The 25,550-nt window shown below is 39.7% G+C and overlaps 1 protein-coding gene across 5 annotated transcripts in view; it reads right to left on the bottom strand.

Moving 5' to 3' along the window:
* The window catches only part of TBC1D12 (TBC1 domain family member 12), a 123,073-nt gene extending 100,019 nt beyond the window's left edge, over nt 1-23,054 (bottom strand). For 4 of the 5 annotated variants that reach the window (XM_002756452.7, XM_078346089.1, XM_078346090.1 and 1 more), the window contains exon 1: nt 21,991-23,054. In XM_002756452.7, coding sequence (XP_002756498.5) covers nt 21,991-22,943 — 953 coding nt within the window. In that variant the 5' untranslated portion in view covers nt 22,944-23,054. The remainder of the gene's footprint in view (nt 1-21,990) is intronic. The other variant, XM_078346092.1, reaches the window with a different exon arrangement.
* Between the last annotated feature and the right edge of the window lie 2,496 nt (nt 23,055-25,550).

Here is a 25,550-nt window from a genome sequence, read left to right as displayed (position 1 = left end):
CATCAATGTATCCAATTATATTAACAGTCTAAAGGAGAAAAACTCACATGATTACATCAATGGATACAGAAAAGTCATTTGGCAATATTAATAAAATTAAAAATAAAAAAACTATGACTAAAAGGGAAGTTCCTTAGCTTAATTAAAGGCATCTACCAAAACATAAAAATAAATTTTAAAAACCCTACAGCTAACATCATACTTAATGGTGGTGAAAGATTAAATGTTTCCCCCGAGAATGGAAACCCAATAATGATGTCCATTCTTGCCATTCCCAACCAAAATCATGCTGGAAGTCCTAGCCAGTACAATAAGACAAGAAAAATTAGTAAGTCTTAAGAGTAGAAAGGAAGAAATAAAATGTTCTCTTATTTGCAGACAACATGGCTGTCTACATAGTCACCTCAAATAATCTGCAAAAAAGTTCCTTAGTAAGTCAAGTAAGATTAGCAGGATTACAAGATAAAAGGTAAGCACACAAAAATCAACCATGTTTCTACGTATTAGTAATGAATAGTTAGAAACTGAAATTTTTAAGAGGTATCATTTATAATAACTCCAAAAAAATTAAATATTTAGTTATAAATGTAACAAAATATGATGAAATGTATATGTTGAACATGTCAAAACATTGATAAAGGAAATAATAAAGACCCAAATAAATGGCTAGACATACTGCGTTCAGGAACTGAAAGATTCAACATCATAAAGATGTCAGTGTTCCCCAAGTTAATTAACAAGAATTATCTGTGAATAAAAACAAGTTGATTCTAAAATCAATATGAAAAGGCAAAGGAAATAAAATAGCCAAAACAATTTTGCAAATTTAATTAGCTGCCTTCTGCATTAAAATGTGAGGTCTTACTACTTGGTTGAGTTTCCGGGGGAAAAAAATGTGAATTCTATGATGTCTCCACTGCATTAATGTGTGAGCTCCAAATTTATTATTGTAACTTCAGTGCTGTGCTTTCACGCAATGAATGAAAGTCAGCTAATTTCAGAGAAATTAACTGAACAGGATATATGTAATCTTCACAATGCCATGCACTCACTGAATATTTTCTTTTTCAAACTGACATAGAACAAAATTGGCCATTTTTCTTTTGATGTACAGTTCTACAAGTTCTATCACATGTATAGATTTGTATAACTACTATCACAATCGAGGTATAGAACACTCCCAATCCAGGTACAGAACACTTCCATCACCCCAAAATACTCCCTCATTTTGCATCCACTGAAGTACAGAGAAAGCAAACAAAAATCCTTCATGCTATCTCTTTATAGTCACACCCTCCACTAATCCTGAAAATGAGCTTGAAGATGGACTTGCAAACCAGAGTTAGTGCCAGAGGAGTAATTCTTGCTTGCCTCATGCATCAATTTCCCATAATTTTATGTTGCCCTGGCATCAGTTTTTTAATATAAGCTTAACCTTCTCATACCAGAAGCAGGGCTCAGTCATCCTTGACAGTTTCCAGTTCTACAACCTCCTCCAAGTTTCTCAATGTGGACCTCTTGGTGATCACTACCCTCTGGGACAACTGAATACAACCTACTTAACTGGCCCCACTGACTGCCAAACTCTGCATGGATTGTGCAGACGTGCACAGTGACATTCTAGAACTCTTACCAGCTTACTTTAAACCCATTAATTAGAATCCCCCCCACAAGAAATCTGCTTAGATACACCCTGGATGTCAAAAAAGGCTTTGGCCCATGGGCCCCCCTCTACCCTTCCCAGCACTGACCCTTCTCCATGTAGCCTTCAGGCATACAATGTACTCCCAGGGCCTGTAATAAAATCTTTATTCCATTTTGTGTCTCTTCCTATTGCTGAAGGGCTATTCTTTATTTTCAATTAAAATATCCCATCTCATGCTCCCTGAGCTAGTATCACACCACAGTGTTTCAATTTATGTTTGCACCCCTGGTTTCAACAGAAAGGCCTTATTCTAGAGCTCCTTCTTTTGTTGTAATATAGTTGGTGGTCAAATAAGCTTACTGAATGAATGAAGGGAGAATTCAGACAAACAGAGATTGGAGAGAGGAAGAAAATGACAGATAAGTTATTACAACTAGAAAACACTACCAAGTATAAACAGGAAGAAACAGAATAGTTTATTTCCTTCTCCCCAAATCCTCAATAAATCTACTATTTATGGAGAGTTTTAATTATTTACCCTAGCATTAAAAGCTCTCCACAATGGGGTCACAATTTATCTTTACAATATTATTTCATATTACCTTCTACAACTAGGAAAAATATACAGTTGTCCTTCAGCATCTGTGGGAGACTGATTCCAGGACTTCCCTCAGATACCAAAATTCTCAGATCCTCAAGTCCCTTATATAAAATGGTACACTATTTGCATATAACCTATACACATCTTGTATACTTTAAATCATCTTAGATTACTTACTTATAATGCCTAATACAATGTACATGCTATGTAAATAGTTGCTAGACTGTATTTTTTTAGGGAATAACAAGGAAGAAAATCTGTACATGTTCAGTACAGACTAAATATTTTTTCTGGACATTTATGATCCATTGTTGGTTTAATCCATGGATGGGGAACCCACAGACAGGAAGGGTCATCTGATGTGGTTTTGGCATGCCTAGAACCCACTCCCACTTTTTGCCATTCCTTCTCTGAAACAGTAGCCCGATGTGGCTATTTTTGTAGTTTATGATCCGGTCTCTCAGTCAGAGTTGACTGAACTGTACCAGTGATAAAACAGACAAAATCATACACAGGCTAAGACAATCAGATCCCCCCCCCCCAAATTTTTAAATAGAAGCCTTAGAGATTGAGACAGTTAAAGGATGGTGAATACTTGAACGGATAATTCACATAGAGCTGGGACAGCTTCACAGGGCCTTTGTAGGTAGAAACCATGTATTTAACAATCAGGAGACAGAAGAGTCAAGAAAAACCAAGCATCTCTTGAAAGGCAGAGAAACCACTGTTCCTGGCACTCTGCAGTCCAGGTATAGTTTATTTTCTTATTTTACTTATTTTCTTTCTTTCATTCCAGCCTCCTTCCGCCTTCTTTTGAGACAGGGCCTCATTCTGTCACCCAGGCTACAGTACAGTGGCATGATCATGGCTCACTGAACTATCAAACTCTCTTGGGCTCAAATGATCTTCCTGCCTCAGCCTCCTGTGTAGCTGGGGCTACAGACTTGAGCCACAGTGTCCAGCCTAGTTTTTTTTTTTTTTTTCCCCAAAATGTCCACAAGATGCCTGTTATATGTTAACAATAAATGCTACTTTATTTAAGGTAGCTTAGCCAGGTGTGGTGGCTGACATCTGTAATCCCAACAACTTGGGAGGCTGAGACAGGAGGATTGCCCAAGGCCAAGAGTTCAAGATCAGCCTGGGCAACATACTGAGACACCCATCTCTAAAAAAAAAAAACAGCAGGCTGGGCGCGGTGGCTCACGCCTGTAATCCCAGCACTCTGGGAGGCCGAGGCGGGTGGATCACGAGGTCAAGAGATTGAGACCAACCTGGTCAACATGGTGAAACCCTGTCTCTACTAAAAATACGAAAAATTCGCTGGGCATGGTGGCGCACACCTGTCATCCCAGCTACTCGGGAGGCTGAGGCAGGAGAATTGCCTGAACCCAGGAGGCGGAGATTGCGGTGAGCCGAGATCGCACCATTGCACTCCAGCCTGGGTAACAAGAGCGAAACTCCGTTTCAAAAAAAAAAAAAAAAACAGCAAAGAAATTAGCCAAGCACAGTACCTGTAGTCCCTGCTACTCGGAAGGCTGAGGCAAGACGACTGCTTGAGCCCAGGAGTTTGAGGAATTGAGCTATGATCATGCCACTGCACTCCAGCGTGGGCTATGGAGCAAGGCTCTCTTAAAAAAAAATAAATAAACAAAGAAACAAACATTGTTTCCTGGTGGCAGTCCAGAAAAAATAAATAAATAAGATAGCTTAAGTGGGCTTCTGTTCCTTAAAACTACATGAACCTTAAGATATCAGCTAAACTCTGTATTCAATACATTCTATACTTTCCTGCCTATGCTACAGATAGCTAAATACACATCTTATTTCCCCTATTAAAGTACAAACTGTTTACACAAACTTAGAACTGTATATACATAAAGTTTAAAATGTTTCTACTTTTGTGCATCAAATGGTACTATCAAGAAGGTTTAATGACACCCACAGAAGAATATAATTGCAAATCATTTATCTGGTAAGGGTCTAGAATCCAACATAGGTAAAGAACTCACATAACTCAACACCAAAAACACAGCCCAATTAATATTAGGCAAAGGATTTGAATAAACATTTCTCCAAAGATGACATACAAATGGGCAACAAGAACATGAACAGATGCTCAGCATCATTAATTATTAGAAAATGCAAACCCAGGGAGGGGAGCATCACACATTGGGATCTGTTGGGGGGAAATAGGGGAGGGACAGCGGGGGATGGGGAGTTGGGGAGAGATAGCATGGGGAGAAATGCTGGATATAGGTGAAGGGGAGGAAGGCAGCAAATCACGCTGCCATTTATGTACCTATGCAACAATCCTGCATGTTCTTCACATGTACTCCAAAACCTAAAATGCAATAAAAATAAATGCAAACCAAAATCACAATGAAATACTAATCCAAACCCATTAGAATGGCTATGATTTTTTTTTTTGAAAAAAAATAACAAGTGTTGGTAAGAACATAGAGAAACTGGAACCCTCATTCATTGCTAGTAGGATTGTAAAATGGTGCAGCTTTTAGAAAACAGTTTGGCAGTCCCTCAATGAGTTAAACACAGAATTATCCTATAGCCCCACAATTTCACTACTGGGCATAATACAAAAAGAATTAAAAAGCAATGCTCAGGGATTATGCCCAAAGGAATTGATATCAGTATGTTTAAGAGATCCCTATACTCCCATGTTCAATGAAGCATTATTCACAATAGTCAAGATATGGAAACAACCTAAGTGTCCATCAGTGGATGAATGCATTTTAAAATGTAAATGTACACAATGGAATATATTCAGCATTTTTAAATTAGGAAATTCTGTCATTTGTGACAACATGGATGAACAGAAAGAACATTATGTTAAGTGAAATAAGCCACACACAGAGAGACAAATACCATATGATCTCACTTATATTTGCAATCTAAAAAAGTCAGACTAATAGAAGTAGAGAGTAGAATGGTGGTTACTAGAGGCCAAGGTCGTCATGGGGGAAGGAGGTGGAGGTAGGTGGAGGAGGGTGAAAGGGAAAAGGGGAAATATTGGTCAATGGGTACAAAATGGGTTTCAATTAGATAGGAGGAAAAGTTTTGGTGTTTTGCTGCATAGCACAGTGACTACAGTTAATAATAATTACTTCATATTTCAAAACAGCTAAAAGAGGGTTTTCTAATGTTCTCAGCACAAATCAATGATAAATGTTTGAGGTGACAATATGCTAATTAGACTGATTTGATTATTCCACAATGCACACATATATCAAAACATCACATTGTGCCCCATAAGTATACATTCATCAATTAAAAATAAAACTTGAAAAAAAAAGATGTTCAAACAAAAACTGTACACAGATGATATAGTAGTACTATCCATAACAACCAAAAGATAGAAACAACCCAAATGTCCAGTGGATAAATGGATAAACAAAATGGTACATCCATGCAATGAACTATTATGCAACCATCAAAGTAATGCTGTACCGAAGCATGCTACAATATAAATGAACCTTAAAAACATGCAAAGTGAAAGAAACCAGACACAAATAGTCACAAATTACATGACTCCTTTTATATAAAATATCCAGAATAAGCAAATGCACAGAGACCAAAAACAGATTGCTTGCTTCAGGACAAGGCAGGATGGAAGTGACTGCTTTAATGAGTACAGAGTTTCTTGCTGGGGTAGCGAAATGTTCTGCAACTAGACAGCAGTGCTAGCTGTACAATACTGTAAATGTATTAAATGTCACTAACGGTAAATTTTATGTTATATGCATGCCTTACCTAAGGCTGCTATAAGTCTAAAATATTACAGACTTGGTGGCTTAAACAACAGACATTTGCTTCTCAAAGTTCTGCAGATGGAGAAGTCTAAGATCAAGGTACCAGCAAATTTGGTGTCTGGTGAAGGGTCTCTTCTGGTTTTCAGACAGCTACCTTCCTGCTGTGTGCTCAAATATTAGCAGGGCAGGAAAAGGAAGTAAGCTCTCCAGGGCCTTTTCTTATAAGGGTGTTAATCCTATCTAGAGTCCCACCCTCTTGAACTCATCTAAACCTAATTACCTCAAAGATCCCACCTCTAAGTATCATTACTAGGAATTGGGACTTCAACACATGAATTTTGGAGGGACACAAGCATTCAGCCCACAGCAATATATTTCACTGCAATTGAAAAAAATTTAACAGATTTATAAAACTGAACTTCTAATTACCAGTTTTTAAAATGTGGTTGCCAGCGTTCATCAACAAACTAACAGTTTACTTGTAGGAGTAAGTATCCCAAACTGAAAGCCATAACTAAATCACACATTTCGGTAAAATAAAAACTATTTAGAGGAGATTTACTTTTTCTTCCTGGCTCTGTTTGGTATTAAATATATTAAATAGAAAACTAAATTACACTGGTTAAGGCTTTTTAAACAAAATATAAAAATGACTGTTCCTATCAAAAGCTGTTTATTCTATATGAGCTGCTTTTAATCCCCCCCCCCCACATGGAGTTGTGCTCTGTCACCCAGGCTAGAGTGCAGTGGCACAATCTTGGCTCACTGCAACCTCTGCCTCCCAGATTCAAGTTATTCTCTTGCCTCAGTCTCCCAAGTAGCTGGGATTACAAGCATATGCCACCACATCTGGCTAATTTTTGTATTTTTAGTAGAGACATGGTTTCACCATATTGGCCAGGCTGGTCTCGAACTCCTGACCTCATGATCCACCCACCTCAGCCTCCCAAAGTGCTGGGATTACAGACATAAGCCACTTTGCCCGGCCTTTTAAGTTTTATTGAATCTAAAATACAAGTTAATATTAAAAACTTCACTGACCATAAACAAATGCTATTTAGTAATGGAAACATACTAAATAACCTATATACTTAATGTATTTTAATATACATTAAATAACCTATACATTAATATATTTAATAGTAAATATACAAACCCTTAAGAATGAATAAAAGACGTATGTGTTTGCTATAAAAAAAATGGTTGGCCATGGTGGCTCAGCCTGTAATCCCAGCACTTTGGGAGGCCGAGGCAGGTGGATCACTTGAGGCCAAGTGTTCAAGAACAGAGTGAAAACTCATCTCTACTAAAAATACAAAAAATTAGCTGGGCACAGTGGCATGCACCTGTAATTCCAGCCGCTCAGGAGGCTGAGGCAGGATAATCACTTGAACCTGGGAGGCAGAGGTTGCAGTGAGCCAAGATCGTACCACTGCCCTCCAGTCTGGGTGACAGAGTGAGCCTCTGTCTCAAAAAAGAAAGAAAAAAGAAAAGAAAAGAAAAGAAAAATAGTATGCTTAGGTAGTTATTCCTTTAAACATGGACTGTTTTGCCATCACATGGGTAACTAAAGATTGCTGGGCTGTATGAAAATTAACAGAGCTGGATTTACTTGGAGATGACCAAATTTAAGGGTGGCAGACCCCCAAGTTTCTAGTTTAATTATCCTTCAATTTAATCTATGTCTCTACGCAGAGATAAAATACTATGAACAAGAACATGGTTCCTGTCTCTGGAGACTTTGCAATTTAGTAGAAGAGACATACATGCATACAGGTAATTATGGAAGTCTCAATATTTTGTCTTTATCTCATTCAATCCTCAAAAATGACTATACTGTCCCAGTCCACTTTTATGAAGCAATGTACAGAACTTGTACATTACAAGTAAATACTTGATTTTGCAACAATTTTACACCTCCAGGGTTTTTCCTGAAGTTGTTTCCTTTCCAATCCGCAATAGCAAAATACGTAGCCAAATAGCTATTCTGGCTCTTTTCTCATCCTCATCAAATTCCTTACAAAACATAGTAAGCATAATTTTTCACATGACTCTATTTTCATATCATCTAAATTCCTTCAAAAACAAAAAAATCAGTTCAAAGTTTATTTTCCTTAAAGCTTCACAAAAAGGCTACTGGTATGTCTCACTCAACTTATTAACCACCTCTTCTTGCAGAGATTGAAAGATTTATTTAAAGTTATTTACTTTTTTTCTCTAATCCAATGTGACTGGTAAAAAAAATTATTTACATCAACTATCTTGATATCACATTTTGAAAAGGAGACTGACAAGCACCCATCAACTACCATAACTATCTCCGTGCTCCAGTTTCTCAAGTCACAAATCATCTGCCACACTGCTATGCAAGTCATTGTTCTGAAATGTAGTTATAAGTATGTCTCCATTGTTTAAAAAACCCACAAAGCTTCCCTGAACTGCCACCTCTCACTGAATCAGTTCAAATTACTTAGTTCTGTCAGACAAATTTAGCTCCCCCATAATCTAGACCCAAACTTTTTGCCTCAGTTTTTGACATACTACCTCATATATCCTAGGGGCAATCATGCTAATGAGAATCTGCAGCCCCAAAAAGTGCTGAGCTATTTTATATATAATTCTGTATATATTATTTTTACTTGTCCTTCATCAGCCTCATTCTAACCCAAACCCTCTTCATTAGTAAAAGACTAAGATTTCATGTTTCATCTACTGTAAAGTTCCTAACTTCCTACGTCAAAGTTAATCACTTCTTCCTTGATGGTACTGATGTATCCTCATGCTCTCTTTTATAACTGTTTTAAAACAGTCCATATTTAAAGGAGCAACTAACTAAACATAAAGATTTTGGTAAAATACTTGTGGTAGCTGCACAGCTTTTAAGAAAATCCAAATTACAGCCTCTGTAACTCAAATGTTGTAATATAAAGGACGTGCTGAATTTTGTTTTATAAATATCAGTTTTGTAAGCACTTATAGGACTCCCTTATCTGAAACGTTTTAAATAAAACGTTCTAATTTCCTATGTGCCTAATATACACACAGGGTTCACAAAAATTTGTTGAATGAATAAATAGTAAGAAAATTGCAAACTAATTCATAAGAACTAAAAAGGGTTCTGTAGCAATCTTAAATGTCTGAAAGGTAATCATGTAAATAAATTGAATTGTTTTTTGTGGTTCTAAGGAACTATGGAACTATGAGCATTACAATGAAATACACTGTACTTCCACATAGAACCATCTAACAATTAATACCCTCAATATGCTCTGTTGAGAAAACTGAGCCCCAAATTAGTAAAAGAATTCAAGCAAGACTAAATAACATTTATCAGATGTCTAAACCCTCTAAGAATAAAAGGGCATATTGCTGGTGCTTTGCTTTGTTGACATTTTGCTCATGTCTGACCTAGAAATACATCCTGAACTGATGGTATGCATGCCAGAACTCTTCTTCCAGCAGCACAGGTGAAAACTGGATCCTGACCAAGGTAATTGTATTTTTTTCCCTACATAGTGTTACGTTTCTATCAAATTGACAACTAAATCCAAAGATTATGTTTCAGTGGTATTGCAGAAGGCAATACAATCTTATCTACTCATTAAGTCGCCAGTTATAAAATTTTATAGCAGTTACCTTCTAAAATTTTCCCTTCATGCAATATAGTTCTCAGCTATGTTATTTGCATGCTCAGTTTTGAAAGTTAATCCTCATCCTAGTATTCTTGACAGTATTACTGTGCTTCTGGGAGTATATCACAAAGATGGGCATTATCCTCCAGTTATTTGCTCAATTAATATGCTAGTTACCTTATATAATAATTACCTATCAAAAGTTTTATTTTATTAGTCTTCAGATCGAAAATTTTGGTGACCAAAACACAAGTGTGAATCCTAAGTCCTTTGTTTTCTAAATAACATTCAAGGACTACCAACCTCTTTAACTCTAGGTAGTACTAACACTGTTGTTCTGCATGATCTGCACATGTACCCCAGAACCTAAAGTACAATATAAAAAAAAAGTCAATGACCATGGGGGCGGGGGTTAAGGCTTATATAAGTACAAAAAAGAAACTTAAATGTTATTCCTCTTCAAAAATACAGAAACTATTTATTCAGTTGGGATGTTTTACTTATTTAAAACTTCAATAACTTACTTTAGAACTTAAATTTCCATGTACTATATCTTCCTAGTAAGGACTATGAATTTTTTCCATGTGGGTAAGAGGGATTTTAATTCCATATGCTAGATTTACCTTGGTACTTGTAGGAGAAATTTTCATTTCCTTTTAGCACTGGAACTCAAATAAGAATACAGTATGTACAACTGTATATTGCATTTATTTTACCTTTTGATACATGTACATTTTAGTAGCTGAAACTATTGTACTAACAACTCAAATTTATAGAGCCTAAATTAAACTTTATATATATAACTGTTATTAAAAAATAGTTCAGTTTCACAGTGTGGCCTATTAAGCCACTGGGAGACAGGGACGTTAGGGAAGTTAAGGAGAGACATACAAGACACTGTAAAGTAAGAAGTGGCTAGAAATATCTACAAGGGCACTAAGGTAGGCCAAGTAAAAACCTTAGAAAAATATGGAAATAATCTGTGGTCAGACTCTGAAACCAACTGGCCTAAGTACTAACTACAGGGCTAACTTCTACCTAGCATTTATTCTCTCCAGCAATTTCTCTCTCTACAAATACCTTCAAACTCATTCTCTAACAGTCCCTAGTTGTCTCTCACCATATTTCCAAACCCTCAAATTTTCTTTATTGTCTTCTCACCACCTTAACAAGAATAATGTGGAAACAATGTATTATCTTTAGCTTTATTTTATAGTACCTACCCTGTCTTTCAAAAACAGATAATGTGAACATTTTATATTTTTCTCACACAAAAAAAGTAAACGATTATAGTATTTGAATGACTTTTTCCTGGGACAACAACAAAAAAGTATTTGCCTGACTTCATTAAAAGATGGCTACAAACAGTCTAGATGAAAACCAGATTTGAAAATTCTAAATAATGCCTAATGTATGATGGATAGTTGTACATTACAGTATTTGGGAAAATATGAGAAAACAGCACATAATTTGATTTTTAAATTATTATGTTCACTTCCAAATTTAAAATGTTTTAATCTGTGTGTGGTTAGAGACAAGCAGATGGAAATATTTTTTAACAAAAAAAGTATCTAACATAAAATTCAAATTAAAAAAAAAATAACCTGAAAAGCCAAATTCAGAGATGAGTTAAACACTTTATCAAGTTCACTCTCAAACTAGTTCTAAGTAAGAAGCATGACTTAGAGCTTGATTTCCTAAGGTAAACTTCTTTTAATTGCAGGAAAGAGCATGTTGAAAACCAAGACGGTCACATGTGTTTCCCGCTCTTTCTTATTTTGGCCACAGAAATAAAGAAGCATAAGAAAGGCTGAAGCAGCAAATGTTGGAGGGGAGAAAGCCATGTGCAGTATGCAGGATTTCTTCTTAAAGGCACAGAAAAGAATTACAACTAGCAGCAGAAGTAAGGAAAATTAACACTCTTTTCATAGGCTCTAAGAAAGGTAAAGGTATGTCAACAAACTGAGTAGACCTGAGGAAATTTTTAAAAGTTAAAGCTTTTCACAAGACAGGCAAGCATGGCTATCTAAAGAGCATAAAATGAAAATAAAAGACCTTTCCCATTAATAAAAAGGAAGTCTAGATTGAATTAGGCAGAAATAATTTCTCAACCAAGTAAAGACTAGCAAAGTACTTCCAGATTTGTATTATGAATCTGTTCTCTATTATACACTTCTGTTTATACTCATCTATTACATAGTACCTGAATACCAATTTTAAGTCAGTAAAGCAATGTGAGCTATAAAGGTGTGCTGTACTTGCTTTCAGTCCCTACCTGAGGAGACCTGCCTATCAATTAGCCCAGTATTTCAGTGGTTATAGTCGGAATCACCTGCATCAGAATCACTTAGGGGTCCTTTTAAAAAGTTGGATTCCTGGTGGACCCCACCCAAGATCTATTTGGTCTTCAAGGAATCTGCATTCTTAACAACTCTCCTCCTTCCAACTAATTTTAAACACTAAATTTAACAATCACTATAGTAGGGTCCAAGCAACTATTAGCCGTAATTATCTGAAGATAACTCATAGTGTAGCTAACAGAGTTCTTAGGCAGAAATAAGCAGTCTCAAAAAGGACACACTTGGCCTTTCTGCATACATTTAAAGATGGATAACAGATGTGTCGTCTCAAAATCTCCAAATGTTTCCACTCTTTCCCAAAACCTTCCTACCACAACATACTAAGTATGAAATGCATGAGTAAGCCAAGTTAAACATTTCACGAACTTAAACTAAAAAATTGGCTTTGCCTGTCTATAAAAGTTTCATAAGACAATAAAAGATACAAATATTTTAATCTTTCTCAGCATTCCTTCCTTTCGTTTCCTTCTCATATTTGCTTTTTACTCAAAGCTTTAAGACGTCTAGAAATGTTATATCACTATACCAGAATCCATTTTAACATCTATCCAATCCCATGTACAAATTATGTTTAAAAATCTACTGCACAAATTGTGTAATGTTTCCCCAGACAGTACACAAAAATTCATCCAGTATCTTCCTTTCTTCAAATCAATAGATTACAACGGTGAAATTGCAAAAGGGGTTATAGTAGTCTTGCTATGGTCTGAGTAACAGCATTTGAACCTTCATTATATGCCACATAGTAAAAACAAAGAATGTAAAATATTATTTAACCATCTTGGCAATCCCATGAGGCAGGCATTATTATTATCCCCATTTTATGGATGAGTTGCCTAAGGTCCAGAGACGTCCAGAATTAAAGAGCTAGTAAGCTAATTCAAGCACAGGCAGCCTAACTCTAGAACCAGCCTTCTATCTTGTAACTTGAAGATGCCACCTAGGATTAAGCTATTCACTAAAACCTAGTTGACAATCTGAATCAACTGCATGCAACTTTACCTTTTTTTGGAGACAGTCTCACTTTGCCACCCAGGTTGGAGTGCAGTAGTACGACCATAGCTCGCTGCAGCCCCGACTTCCCAGCCTAAGTGATCCTCTCACTTCAGCCTCCTGAGTAACTGGAGCTACAGGTGCACACCACCATGCACAGCTAGTTTTTTTGTTTTCTGTAGAGACAGTGTCTCACTATGTTGCCTAGGCAGCCCTGAACTCCTGGGTTCAAGTGATCCTGTACCTGGGGCTCCCAAATTGCAGGCATGAGCCACTGTGCTCAACCAGGCAACTTTCTAAAAATGCAAATTCATCAGCCAAATAGTAGCTTTCCTGAATCTGACTAGGTGGAGGTTGTGAATTAGAGAATCTACTTTTTTTTTTTTTGAGACAGAGTTTCACTGTTGTTACCCAGACTGGAGTGCAATGGCACGATCTCAACTCACCACAACCTCCGCCTTCTGGGTTCAAGCAATTCTCCTGCCTCAGCCTCCTGAGTAGCTGGGACTATAGGCGCGCGCCACCATGCCCAGCTAATTTTTATATTTTTAGTAGAGACGGGGTTTCACCATGTTGACAAGATGGTCTCGATCTCTTGACCTCGTGATCCACCCGCCTTGGCCTCCCAAAGTGCTGGGATTATAGGTGTGAGCCACTGTGCCCGGACGAGAATGTAATTTTTTTAATGTGCTTTTAGGTGATTTAAAAATGTTTTTAAATGAGACAGGATATTGCTATGCTGTCCATACTGGTCTGGAACTCCTGGACTCAAGTAAATCTCCTGCCTCAACTTCCCAAAGTGCTGAGATTACAGGCATAAACCACTATAAACTGGCCACTTTCAGGTGATTTTGAAATATATCAAAAGCTAGAAACAACTGTACTAGTTCGCCAAAGTGGCACACTGGCAACCTTCATAAAATAACTCATGGTCTGGAAGTTAAAGGCTTAAGTTCCAGTTAATTGATTAACTAAAATGTACTTATTACCCCATTCTCTCTCTCTCACTACCCCTCCCCATCTTGTGAAAATAATAAGAAAAAAGAGCTGCTGCTCTATGCCATCTTCACATGAAAAACTAAACAAAGATCACTGATATTTTTATCTTGATTACTCTAAGGCAGAGTTAGACCTTTACTAAAAGAAACATTAAAGGTGGAATTTAGAGTTGAAAGGAATAGTTCTATCTCTCGCATTTCTCTCATGTTATAGAGGGGAAAAAAAATCCTGTTTTTTTAAGCTTCCTCTTTAACTCAGTTCACATTTGTAATATTTAACCAGTAAATATTTGTGGTCTACTACTGTGTGTGCAACAGAATTGTGTAATATAATACCACTATATTAGAAATGGAGGTGACTCTGAATCTCTCAATTTCATGGATAAGGAAACTGAAGTCCAGAAATGCAGTGATTTGTCCAAGGTATCACAATTATTTAATGGCAGAAGTTGTTACCTAGGACAAAAACCAAGTTACTTATCTCAAGCGTGGTATTTTCACTACACCAAAAGCTAAGTATTTCTTCTTAAATTTATAATTCATAGAAATCAGTGTATTAGCTTCAAGCCCTAGGAATACATCTATAGTCTAGTTGTAATTCTTACATTAATTAGCTGTCTGATTTTGGGCAAATAACTGTAAAAAACCCTTCATAGGTCACAGTAATATGTCAAGAACAACACAACAACAACAACAACAACAATGTGGCCTGACACAATGGCTCACACCTGCCATCCCAGCACTTTGGGAGGCAGAGGTAAACAGATCACTTGAGCTTAGGAGTTCGACACCAGCCTGGGCAACATAGCAAGACCCCATCTCTATTTTTTTTTAAAAAAAGAAAACTTATGAAAAAAATACACATGAAAATAATTTTAGAAAAATGTGAAATTATGTAGAATTAAGATACATTTTCATATTTTTTTCCAGAGGCAAAAAGATACTGGGTTTTAAATCTTATAAACACTGTCCCTAAATAGTGTACAATGAAAAGCTTTGAAAAAAATCATTGTTCTAGGTTAAATAACTCATTACCATGCATAACTTATTTCCAATATTAAATTAATACTACCTTGCTAGATCATGTCTAGCAAACAAAAGATTATTTCTCTGTCAACAGTATCACTGGCTTTCCATGGAGTATTAAGGCATGAATAAAGTGATCACTGAACTTCCTTCCACTTAAAAGATCTAAAATCTTAAAAGTACAAACTTCCACTTAAAAGTAACATAACACTCCCCAAATAAAAACCTTTTAGTCAAAATCTCTATGGTAAATTAAGTGTGAAGTTTAATTAACAGCATTGTACCAATGTTAGTTCCTTAGTTGTGACAAAGGTACCATAAATATAAGGTGATGTTAGCCAAAGGGGAACTGGGGGAGAGGTGTGGAAACTCTCAGTATTACCTTTGCCACTTTTCTACAATCTAAAACTATTTAAAAATAAAAGGTTTATTGTAAAAATTAAAAAATAAATCTCTATGGCCATTTTGGATAGTTTAGAGATTTCTATCAAACAAGTAACTCCAGGAAGTTCGTATTATAATCATAGGCTGCTTTGCTTACAGGTGTTTAGTAAAATAATGTTAACTTGGCTGGGTGCAGTAGCTCATGCCCGTAATCTCAGCACTTTAAGAGACCAAAGCAGGCAGATCACTTGAACCCAGGAGTTTGAGACCAGCCTGACGAACATGGCAAAACCCTATCTCTACAAAAAAATACAAAACAAAATTAGCAGGTCATAGTGGTGCATGCCTGTAGCCTCAGCTACTTGGGAGGTTGAGCTGAGAGGATCAATAGAGCCCAGGAAGCTGAGGCTGCAGTGAGCTGTGATCATGCCTGGATGACAGAGTGAAATCCTGTTTAAAAAAAAAAAATGTTAATTTAATTTAGCACTTCAAAGTAATATGTTTGAGTGCTTAAATGATCTTACTTCCACAAAAGTCAGTTTCTGAATACATTCTACCTAATCTGTATTCAGATTATCACATTTCTAATCTGCCAACTGAAAACCACAAATTTTTAAGGTGAAGTCCTGAACCAATGCTAGAATTCCAGTGGTTTAGTGTAGGTCCCTAGAGTGTTTGTTGTTTTTTGAGTTTTTAAAAGAAAATACTGGAGCTGAGATAGGGGAAGGAGACCCAGGGAAAAGACATAAAAGGCATCTGAGTCACTGCTCCCCAATTTAACATAATGGTAGATTCACAACACTCTAAAATCCTAATAGACTTTTGTGTTTATTCTAGAGCAATTAATTACATATTATTTTCAGCTTTTCTAAAATTTTAAACATTAATTATATTAGCATGGTTGATCCTGAACAAAACAGATTTTAATTAAATAGATTCTTCCTTAATTCTCCTTGTAAATAATTGTATCAGAGTATTAAAAGCTGCCTGCTTTGGGAAGCTTTTAAAATCTTTTAAAACATCAGAAGTTTCATATTTTGCCTTTCCTTCAGTGATTTCAGAAAGGAACTTTTTTTGAGAAACTCACTTTGAAACTGTAGTCTTTATTTTAGTTGACTGGGAGGAATACACACTATGGAACAAGTAAGGGAGCTTTACAGGACAGAGATGTTTACGATGATTCAGTCAGATGAATTATGATTTTGTCAACGAGCACAAATTCCAGGTGGAAAAAAGGACGTGTCTAACTTTGTTGTTTCTGAGAACCTTAAATTAAGAAAAATTATACCTATAGGAATTTAGATTTTCCCACGTCACATTTAATAAGAACACAAAAAAATTTTCATTGATTTTCATATTAGGGAGAATGGAAAGTATCTAGATGTGAAAAGAAATCACTGAAAGAGTCTTTAGTTTTTCCTATTCAACCCAACCATTATAAAAAGAGCTCTGTGAAAATAGCTTTGGCCATAATATTTACAAAGTTTCAGAAGTCAACAACCACAGAAAAAGCCATATGGATCCTGTTTGTTTCAAAATCTATAAAGTAAATTTTCTTTTCAGATAAAAAGAAAAAAATCTTTGATTCTTTCTTCTCTACCTTTTAAGGGTAGAGAAGGGCCTTCAATGCCCTTTAAGGCCATCAAATTCATATAAAGACTTGGCAAAAAAAAAAAAAGATCAGCTCTACCTGTAAACACAGATAAGTATCTATGTTTCTAAATAACAGTAACTATGCCAATGCAATCCTACCAAGCTTCAAAAGTATTAAATGGCCTAAAAACAAACAAACAAACAAATTTGAAAGAGTCTATCTATGTAAAAAATAAACCAATCTACTTAGTAAACAAGACATGAATTTACTTGAAGGACCCACAAAAATGGTTTAGAACTTTTTTTTTTTAATTCTTTTTTTTTTGAGACGGAATTTCGCTCTTGTTGCCCAGGCTGGAGTGCAGTGACTCAATCATGGCTCACTGCAGCCACAAACTCCTGGACTCAGGCAATCCTCCTGCCCTAGCCTCCAGAGTAGCTGAGACTATATGCACGCACTACTATGCCCAGCTTAGAACTATTTTTTAAAAAGAGTAACAAACAGATCCTTGAGAAATTAAAGCAAGCTTGGAAACACAAAAGATTTTGAAAAAGTTTTCACTCCTCTTCACTGCTGAGTGGTACCCATCTAGCATTTCAACTATTTCTTGTTGTTTTGAGACGAGTCTCACTCTGGTACCCAGGCTGGAATGCAGTGGCACTATCTCGGCTGACTGCAACCTCCGCCCCCAGCGTTCCAGCAATTCTCCTACCTGAGCCTCCCTCATAGCTGGGATTACAGGTGCCTGCCACCACGCCCAGCTAATTTTTTGTATTTGTAGTAGAGACAGGTTTTCACCATGTTTACCAGGCTGGTCTCGAACTCTTGCCCTCAGGTGCTTTACCTGCCTTAGCCTCCCAAAGTGCTGGGATCATAGGCGTGAGCCACTGAGCCTGGTTGCATTTCAACTTTTATAGACAGGGAAGGGTTAAGAATCTGAGGGAATGTTATTTCTGTGGCTCTGATAGCCAAGTCACCATAAACACAGAAAGGTGTCTATGTGAAGCTGAAGCAAGCCCCCAGTAGGAACTGAAATAGATAGAACTCACCTCATGTGAAAGGCAAGGAAATTGGGAGACGACCACTAAGGCCCTCCAAAATGAAATCAATCATATTCTAAGTGAATTCTTCTATTTCCTATATGATATCTACCGAAATGACGGGTTTTTTTTTTTTTTTTTTTTTGGTGGGGTGGGGAACGTCCTGCCCTGTCATCCAGGCTAGAGTGCAGTGGCACAATTTCAGCTCACTGCAACCTCTGCCTCCTGAGTTCAAGCAATTCTCTGATTAAGCCTCCCGAGTAGCTGGGATTCCTGGCACCCACCACCACACCTGGTTAATTTTTTTTGTATTTTCAGTAGAGACGGGGTTTCACCATCTTGGCCAGGCTGGTCTTGAACTCCTGACCTCATGATCCACCCACCTTGGCCTCCCAAAGTGCTGGGATTACAGGCATGAGCCAAGGCGCCCTGCCCAATGTGTCTTAATTTAACATAACACTATGTAGTAATAGACACATTGTTGTAAAATGTGACATTCAGAGATGAATGTCACATTTCCTGCCTTTAAGGTGCTCAGAATTCAGTTAAGGAAAACTGTGTCTAACTCTGCCCTTTCTTTCCCAAGAATGTCATATAAAGAAAGCACTGACTCCTAGAGTCTTAACATTCAGACCAATCCCAGCACTTTGGGAGGCCGAGGTGGGTGGATCACGAGGTCAAGAGATCGAGACCATCCCGGTCAACATGGTAAAACCTGTCTCTACTAAAAATACAAAAAATAGCTGGGCATGGTGGTGCGTGCCTGTAATCCCACCTACTCAGGAGGCTGAGGCAGGAGAATTGCCTGAACCCAGGAGGCGGAGGTTGCGGTGAGCCAAGATTGCGCCATTGCACTCCAGCCTGGGTAACAAGAGTGAAACTCTGTCTCAAAAAAAAAAAAAAAAAAAAATTCAGACCTCTATCAGGAAAAGTGGGGCTTCGAGAAATTAACTTTAGGGCACCTAAGTTTTCTGACTTCAAATCCAGTGCTGTGATACATATGAATAATGTGGTTATCTGAATGTCATCTACCTAAATTAAGTTCCACTAGTCTGAAAATAAAAGAAAATTTAAAAATTAAATCAAAATTCCTGCCTACTTAAAAACCATGGAAAACGAAAGAAAAAATAGAATTCCTGCCTACCGCTAATAATATTTAAGCCTCTCATAAATAACATTGTTGGCCAGGCACAGTGGCTCACGCCTGTAATCCTAGCACTTTGGGAGGCCAAGGCAGGTGGATCACCTGAGGTCAGGAGTTCAAGACCAGCCTAGCCAACATGGCAAAACCCCATCTCTACTACAAAAATAAAAAAAATTAGCTGGGCATGGTGGCGGGTACCTGAAATCGCAGCTACTTGGGAGGCTAAGGCAGGAGAATCACTTGAACCCAGGGGGGCGGGGCAGGATGCAGAGGTTGTAGTGAGCTGAGATCGGGCCACTTCACTCCAGCCTGGGTGAAAGAGTGAAATTCCATCTCAAAAAAAAAAAGAAAATTAGTCATAAATTCCAACATATAGGTATCTATCTGTCTTCAAACTTAATCCCCACTAGCCTGCACCCCACCTGCAGGTCACAGGCAGTTGTCTAAATCATCTCTATTTGCAATACGTGGCAGAAAGCACGAACTTAGAGTATAATGATTTAATTGGTAATTTCCAAAGCCCCTCCCAGATCTAAAATTGCCTGACATCTGACCTCAAAACATTATCAAGATAGATATGACCAATAAACACCCAAACGCCACACAGTGTCACAAATTTATAAACCTAACTAACCTTGAGATCTTTTAGAATACTGCCAGTACAAGCTTTAAATATATTTTTGCAACTATATCACAAATACAGATCTCATTACTATATATATTATCCTTAGTGACACAAAATTAGGATTTTCCACTTTTAAGAAATTTCATATTTGTAAATTTATACAAGCAAAAAAGGGGAATAAAGTAGAAAGGAATAAGAAATATCAATTATAATCAGAAAATTGTGCCTTTATGTCTACAAATATGTATGCTAATTGCATAACCTGCTAAAACTTGAGCTAAGAATTTGTTTCTTTCACTTCTGGTTATAGTCAAGATCCCTGAAAAGGTAGCAAAAACAAAGTAGAGAGAACTCTATAAAGGAAGGTTTTACAAGTTGGGCATATTTTTCTATTTGCCTAGAGATTTTAAAAAGGGTGTCAAGGGCCGGGCGCGGTGGCTCACGCCTGTAATCCCAACACTTTGGGAGGCCGAGGCGGGTGAATCACGAGGTCAAGAGATCGAGACCATCCTGGTCAACATGGTGAAACCCTGTCTCTACTAAAAATACAAAAAAATTAGCTGGGCATAGTAGCACGTGCCTGTAATCCCAGCTACTCGGGAGGCTGAGGCAGGAGAATTGCCTGAACCCAGGAGGCGGAGGTAGCGGTGAGCCAAGATCGTGCCATTGCACTCCAGCCTGGGTAACAAGAGAGAAACTCCGTCTCAAAAAAAAAAAAAAAAGGCTGTCAAAATCTAACTCAAGGGAAATTGCTTTTACAGTAATGTGCAAGTATTTTCTGAATACTTTCATTTATCCCTATTAAATCAACAAAGCCCATCCTGAAATCTGCAATGTACAGCACCTTAAGTTTTTGTTTGTTTTGTTTTGTTTTGAGAAATAGAGTTTCACTCTCGTCCCTCAGGCTGGAGTGCAATGGCGCAATATGGCTCACTGCAATCTCTACCTCCCAGGTTCAAGCAATTCTCCTGCCTCAGCCTCCCTGCCAGCACACCCGGCTAATTTTTGTATTTTTAGTAGAAACGAAGTTTCAGCATGTTGGCCAGGTTCGTCTCAAACCCCTGAGCTCAAACAGTCCTCCCGCCTCAGCCTCCCATAGTGCTGAGATTACAAGCGTGAGCCCCCCGCGCCAGCCCTAATTTATTTCAAGCATATCTTGTGGGCTAGACTCGGTAGCTCAGGCCTGTAATCCCAGCACTTGGGAGGCCGAGGTGGGTGGATCACTTGAGGTCAGGAGTTCGAGACCAGCCTGGTCAGCATGGTGAAACTTTGTTGCTACTAAAAATACCAAAAATTAGCCAGGCGTGGTGGCATGTGCCTGTAATCCCAGCTACTGGGCAGCTGAGGCAGAAAAATCACTTGAACCCGGGAGGTGGAGGTTGCACTGCACCGAGATCATACTACTGCATTCCAGCCTGGGAGACAGAACGAGACTGTCTTTAAAAAAAAAAAGAAAGAAAAGAAAAGAATATCAAGTCAAATCACAAATACAATGCCATAAAAAAAATTATTGGAGTGGGGGAATTGGAAGCTTATCTTGGGGAATTAGAGAAAAGGCTTTCCTTAGGTAAAGCACCAATTTGGTTTAAATACTTGAGATCAAATTCTAAACACCAACTTGCATTTTAATAAAGGCCACTAAAACAAATGATTAAACACTATGAAGCACAACCACTTCTGACTTTAAGAATTCACAAACCACTTGAATGGATTTAGAATCTAAGAAAATACAGCAAATAGACAGCTCTGCAAAATGACTTCCTTTTCTCTTTCACAACCACACCCGTACACACATACTGCCTCCCCGCAACAACCTAAGTCCTTGTAGTACAATTTTTAAAAATTGGAGACGGAGGTTATCTGTTTTTCCAGAAAAGGCAAGTGCAGATGTGGCACTAGCCAGCTGACCAAACCTGACTGCTCAGAAGCCAGGTATGATTGGCAGGTACGCTTCCAGCCGTCAAGGCAACAGAAAAACTCGCTGTCCACAGACCTCGTAACTTCTACAGAAACACAAAGCCAAGCCAGTTCCTCTTCCTCCAGTGACAAATCAAAGCTAGGTCCTGACGCGTGCGAGGCTGGCACGGAAGCGGCCGACCAAACTCCCGACTCCTGGCTGCGGCTCCGACCCAGGCCCCGGCCCCGGCCTCGCCCCGAGTCCCCATGCAGCCTGCGCTGTACCTGGCGAAGAAATCCGCGAAGACGCCGCTTCGTCGAGCCCGGGCCGAAGTCCCCACAGGACCCTGCTCCGCGGCGGGCGAGGGCACCGGCGACCCCGCCGGGGGCAAGTGATCGCAGGCAGTCTGACCGCGGCTCACCTCGAACGTGTTCCGAGAGTTCAAGTGAATGTCAGAAAAGCCCAGGCGCGGCTCCGCACCCCCACTAGTCCTCTCGGTCGAGGGGCCAGGGGGCGCGCCCTCCTGGGGACCCCCGGCGCCGGCCCCGGGCTGCTCTGAGTCCTCGCTACCGCTGCAGCTGCTGGCAGGGCTGTCCCCCGAGCCGCTGCCCGCGCCCTCGGGCTCCTCGGCGTCCGCGGCCACCAGGCAGCAGCTCCGCAGCGGGTCCTCAAGCGGCGAGGCCCAGTCGGACGGGCTGCCCGCGCCGTCGGAGTCCTCGTCGCCAGGCCCCTCCAGGCGGAGGCGGCCGCAGGGGCGGCAGCAGCGCGACTCTCGGCCGCCGGCGCGCGCCAGCCCGCGAGCCTCTTCCAGATCGCGACAGTCCTGGCCCAGCAGAAAGCCCGAGTCGCCGTTGGTCATGCCTCCGTGTCGCGGCGCGGGGCCATCCGCCACCTCCGCGCCGCGGTGCTTGGAGCCCGAGTCCAGCGGGCAGGCGTCCGATGTTGGAGCTGCCGAGGGCGGCGGGGCGCCGGCCTGACCAGCGGGGAGCGGACAGTGGCAGAGCCCCGGCTCCAGCTGTTCCCTGGCCTCCGCGAGGTAACACTGAAGGAGCTGGCGAGGCGACGTCTCCTCCTCCTCTTCAGCGTCCTCCCGCGGCTCCACAGCGCCGACGCCTCCGCCAAAGCAGCCCGTGGCCCAAATTACCTTCCTGTCCTGGCCCACGGGCTCCGGCGCAGACACCGGGAGAAACTTCGGGTTTCTTCCCGAGCAGGCTCCGGCATCCTCCGGACCCACCATCTGAGGGCGGTGGCCGCCGCCCCAGGAGGCAAGGAAGGACTCCAAGGGGAGGCTTGGTCGGAGAACAGCTCTGGGTGCTGGGGCCGCGGCGACAGCCGCCGCAACGTTCCCAGACCCACCCCTCCCACCAGCAGGGTCAGACAGTTGCGGGAGGGCGGGCACGCGCTAGGACTCGCGCACGCGCAAAAGCCGGACCGGTCAAGCCCCGACCTGGAGATTCCCCGAACCATAGAGACGGTAGCTAGAGAGACGCAGGCTGCCAATCTAGGATCCGCCATCTGGATGTTGGAGGTTGGTTGGCCCGCTCCAAGCCTGACAGTTCTTACAGAAGCGCGGGAATTGCTCGCTTAACAAAAATTCACTTGATGTATTTCATTTATGGTAGTAAAATACTCCCATATTTGGGAAGTATTAGCGTGGGGAAGTCCTTCCAGCTCTAATTGGTCACCAATAGACTCCGACTTTTACATCCTTCTCCATCATCATTGCCACAGTTCAGGGCTTCATCGCTTCATCAAGGAGGGTCAACATCCTTCCTTCTTCACTTTATCTAACACAAAAGAAAGATAACTAGATTATCTTGCTCTCCTAGCACCACGTTTCATCACAGTCCTCTGTTTAAAAGATCATCACCTAAGGAGGGAGAGGAAGTGGTCAGGCAGAGAGGAGCAGTTGAAGTAATTCCAGCACTATGCGATAATGGATTAAAATGGGATGATTGACCATTTAGTGGAAATGAAGCGTATTTCAAGTAAAAGCCGAAAGACTTGATGACTGATCAGAAGAAGTGACAGAAGAGAGTAGCCAATGATTACTACGAAGGTATGAGACTGAAACTGATAAGATTTGAAGAAATAGAAAATTGGAGAAGAAAAAACAATTAATAGAGGAAATACATCTGGTAAAGTAAACGACTGAAAATATCCAGCATATAGAGCTCCAAAACTTGAGTTGGCCGGGCTCAGTGGCTCACGCCTATAATCCCAACACTTTGGGAGGCCGAGGTGGGTGGATCACCTGAGGGTAGGAGTTCGAGACCGGCCTGGCCAAAATGGTAAAGCCCAGTCTGTACAAAAAATAAAAATAAAAATAATTAGCCAGCTGTGGTGGTGGGCACCTGTAATCCCAGCTACTTGGGAGGCTGAGGCAAGTCCCTTGTCCATTTTTTAGTTGAGGCAAGAGAATTGCTTGAACTTGGGAGGCTGAAGTTTCAATGAGCCGAGATCACACCACTACACTCCAGCCTGGGCAACAAGAGCAAAACTCTGTCTCAAATAAATAAACAAATAATAAAATTTGGGTTAGAGTTTAAGTTCAGAGACACAGATTAAGGCATCATCTGGATAATGCAAATAGGTGGCTGAATCATGAGTAACATTCCCTAGGAAGAAAGAATATTGATAAAGGCCAGGCACAGACCCAAATGTTTCATTATTTCAGGACAAAGAAATTGTGTTGCAAGAGATTTGAAAAGGCACCAGTTGTGGATGAAACGAAGCAGAAAATATAGACCACTCATTCTAAAAGTATGTTAGTGAAAGCAAGAACAAAAATAAAATAGAGTCATAGAGGAGACATTATTGTCAAGCCTTTTCAATTTTTTTCATATAAAAATACATATATATACAGATACAAGAAAGAGGGAATATAACCTTTATATAATAAAAGGTCAATAAAATGGGCATGCATGTTCCTAACACCAAATTTCAAAAAACATCAAGAGGGCAGGTGCAGTGGCTTGAATCTGTAATCACAGCAGTTTGGGAGGTGGAGGCGGGCAGATCACTTGAGGTCAGGAGTTCAAGACCAGCCTGGTCAATATGGTGAAACCCCACTGCTACTAAAAAAAATTAATAATAATACAAAGAATTGCAGGGCGTGGTGCAGGGCGCCTGTAATCCCAGCTACTCAAGAGGCTGAGGCAAGAGAATCACTTGAACCCAGGAGGGAAAGTTTGCAGTAAGCCAATATTGCACCACTGCACTCCAGCCTGGGCAACAGAGCAAGACTCCATCTCAACAAGATAAAAACATCAAGTGTCTTCAAAAATGAGCATTGTTGAAGGCCCTAGGGAAGGACTAAGTGGCAAAGGCATATTTAGCAATGCATTTGTTATCAAGGTATTTCAGAAGGAAGAAGTGACTTTCAGGACACAAGTGTAAAAGTTAATATAAAAAGAGAGAAAACAGTGCTGCAACGAACGTAGGTGTGCATCTGTCTTTATAATAGAATGATTTATAATCCTTTAGGTATATACCCAGTAATGGGATTGCTGGGTCAAATGGAATGTCTACTTCTAGATCCTTGAGGAATCACCATACTGTCTTCCATAATGGTTGAACTAATTTACACTCCCACTAACAATGTAAAAGTGTTCGTATTTCTCCACATCCTCTCCAGCATCTGTTGTCTCCAGATTTTTTAATGATCCAACGCAAATGCCCATGAATGATAGACCAGACAAAGAAAATGTGGCACATATACACCATGGAATACTATGCAGCCATAACAAACGACGAGTTCACCTCCTTTGCAGAGACATGGATGAATCTAGAAACCATCATTCTCAGCAAACTGACACAAGAACAGAAAACCAAACACTGAATG

This window comes from Callithrix jacchus, chromosome 12 (genome assembly GCF_049354715.1).
Source record: "Callithrix jacchus isolate 240 chromosome 12, calJac240_pri, whole genome shotgun sequence".
In the NCBI taxonomy this organism is placed as follows: Eukaryota; Metazoa; Chordata; class Mammalia; order Primates; family Cebidae; genus Callithrix; species Callithrix jacchus.
Note: the sequence above shows the minus strand (reverse complement) of the source record. Positions and strands in the feature narration are given on the sequence as shown.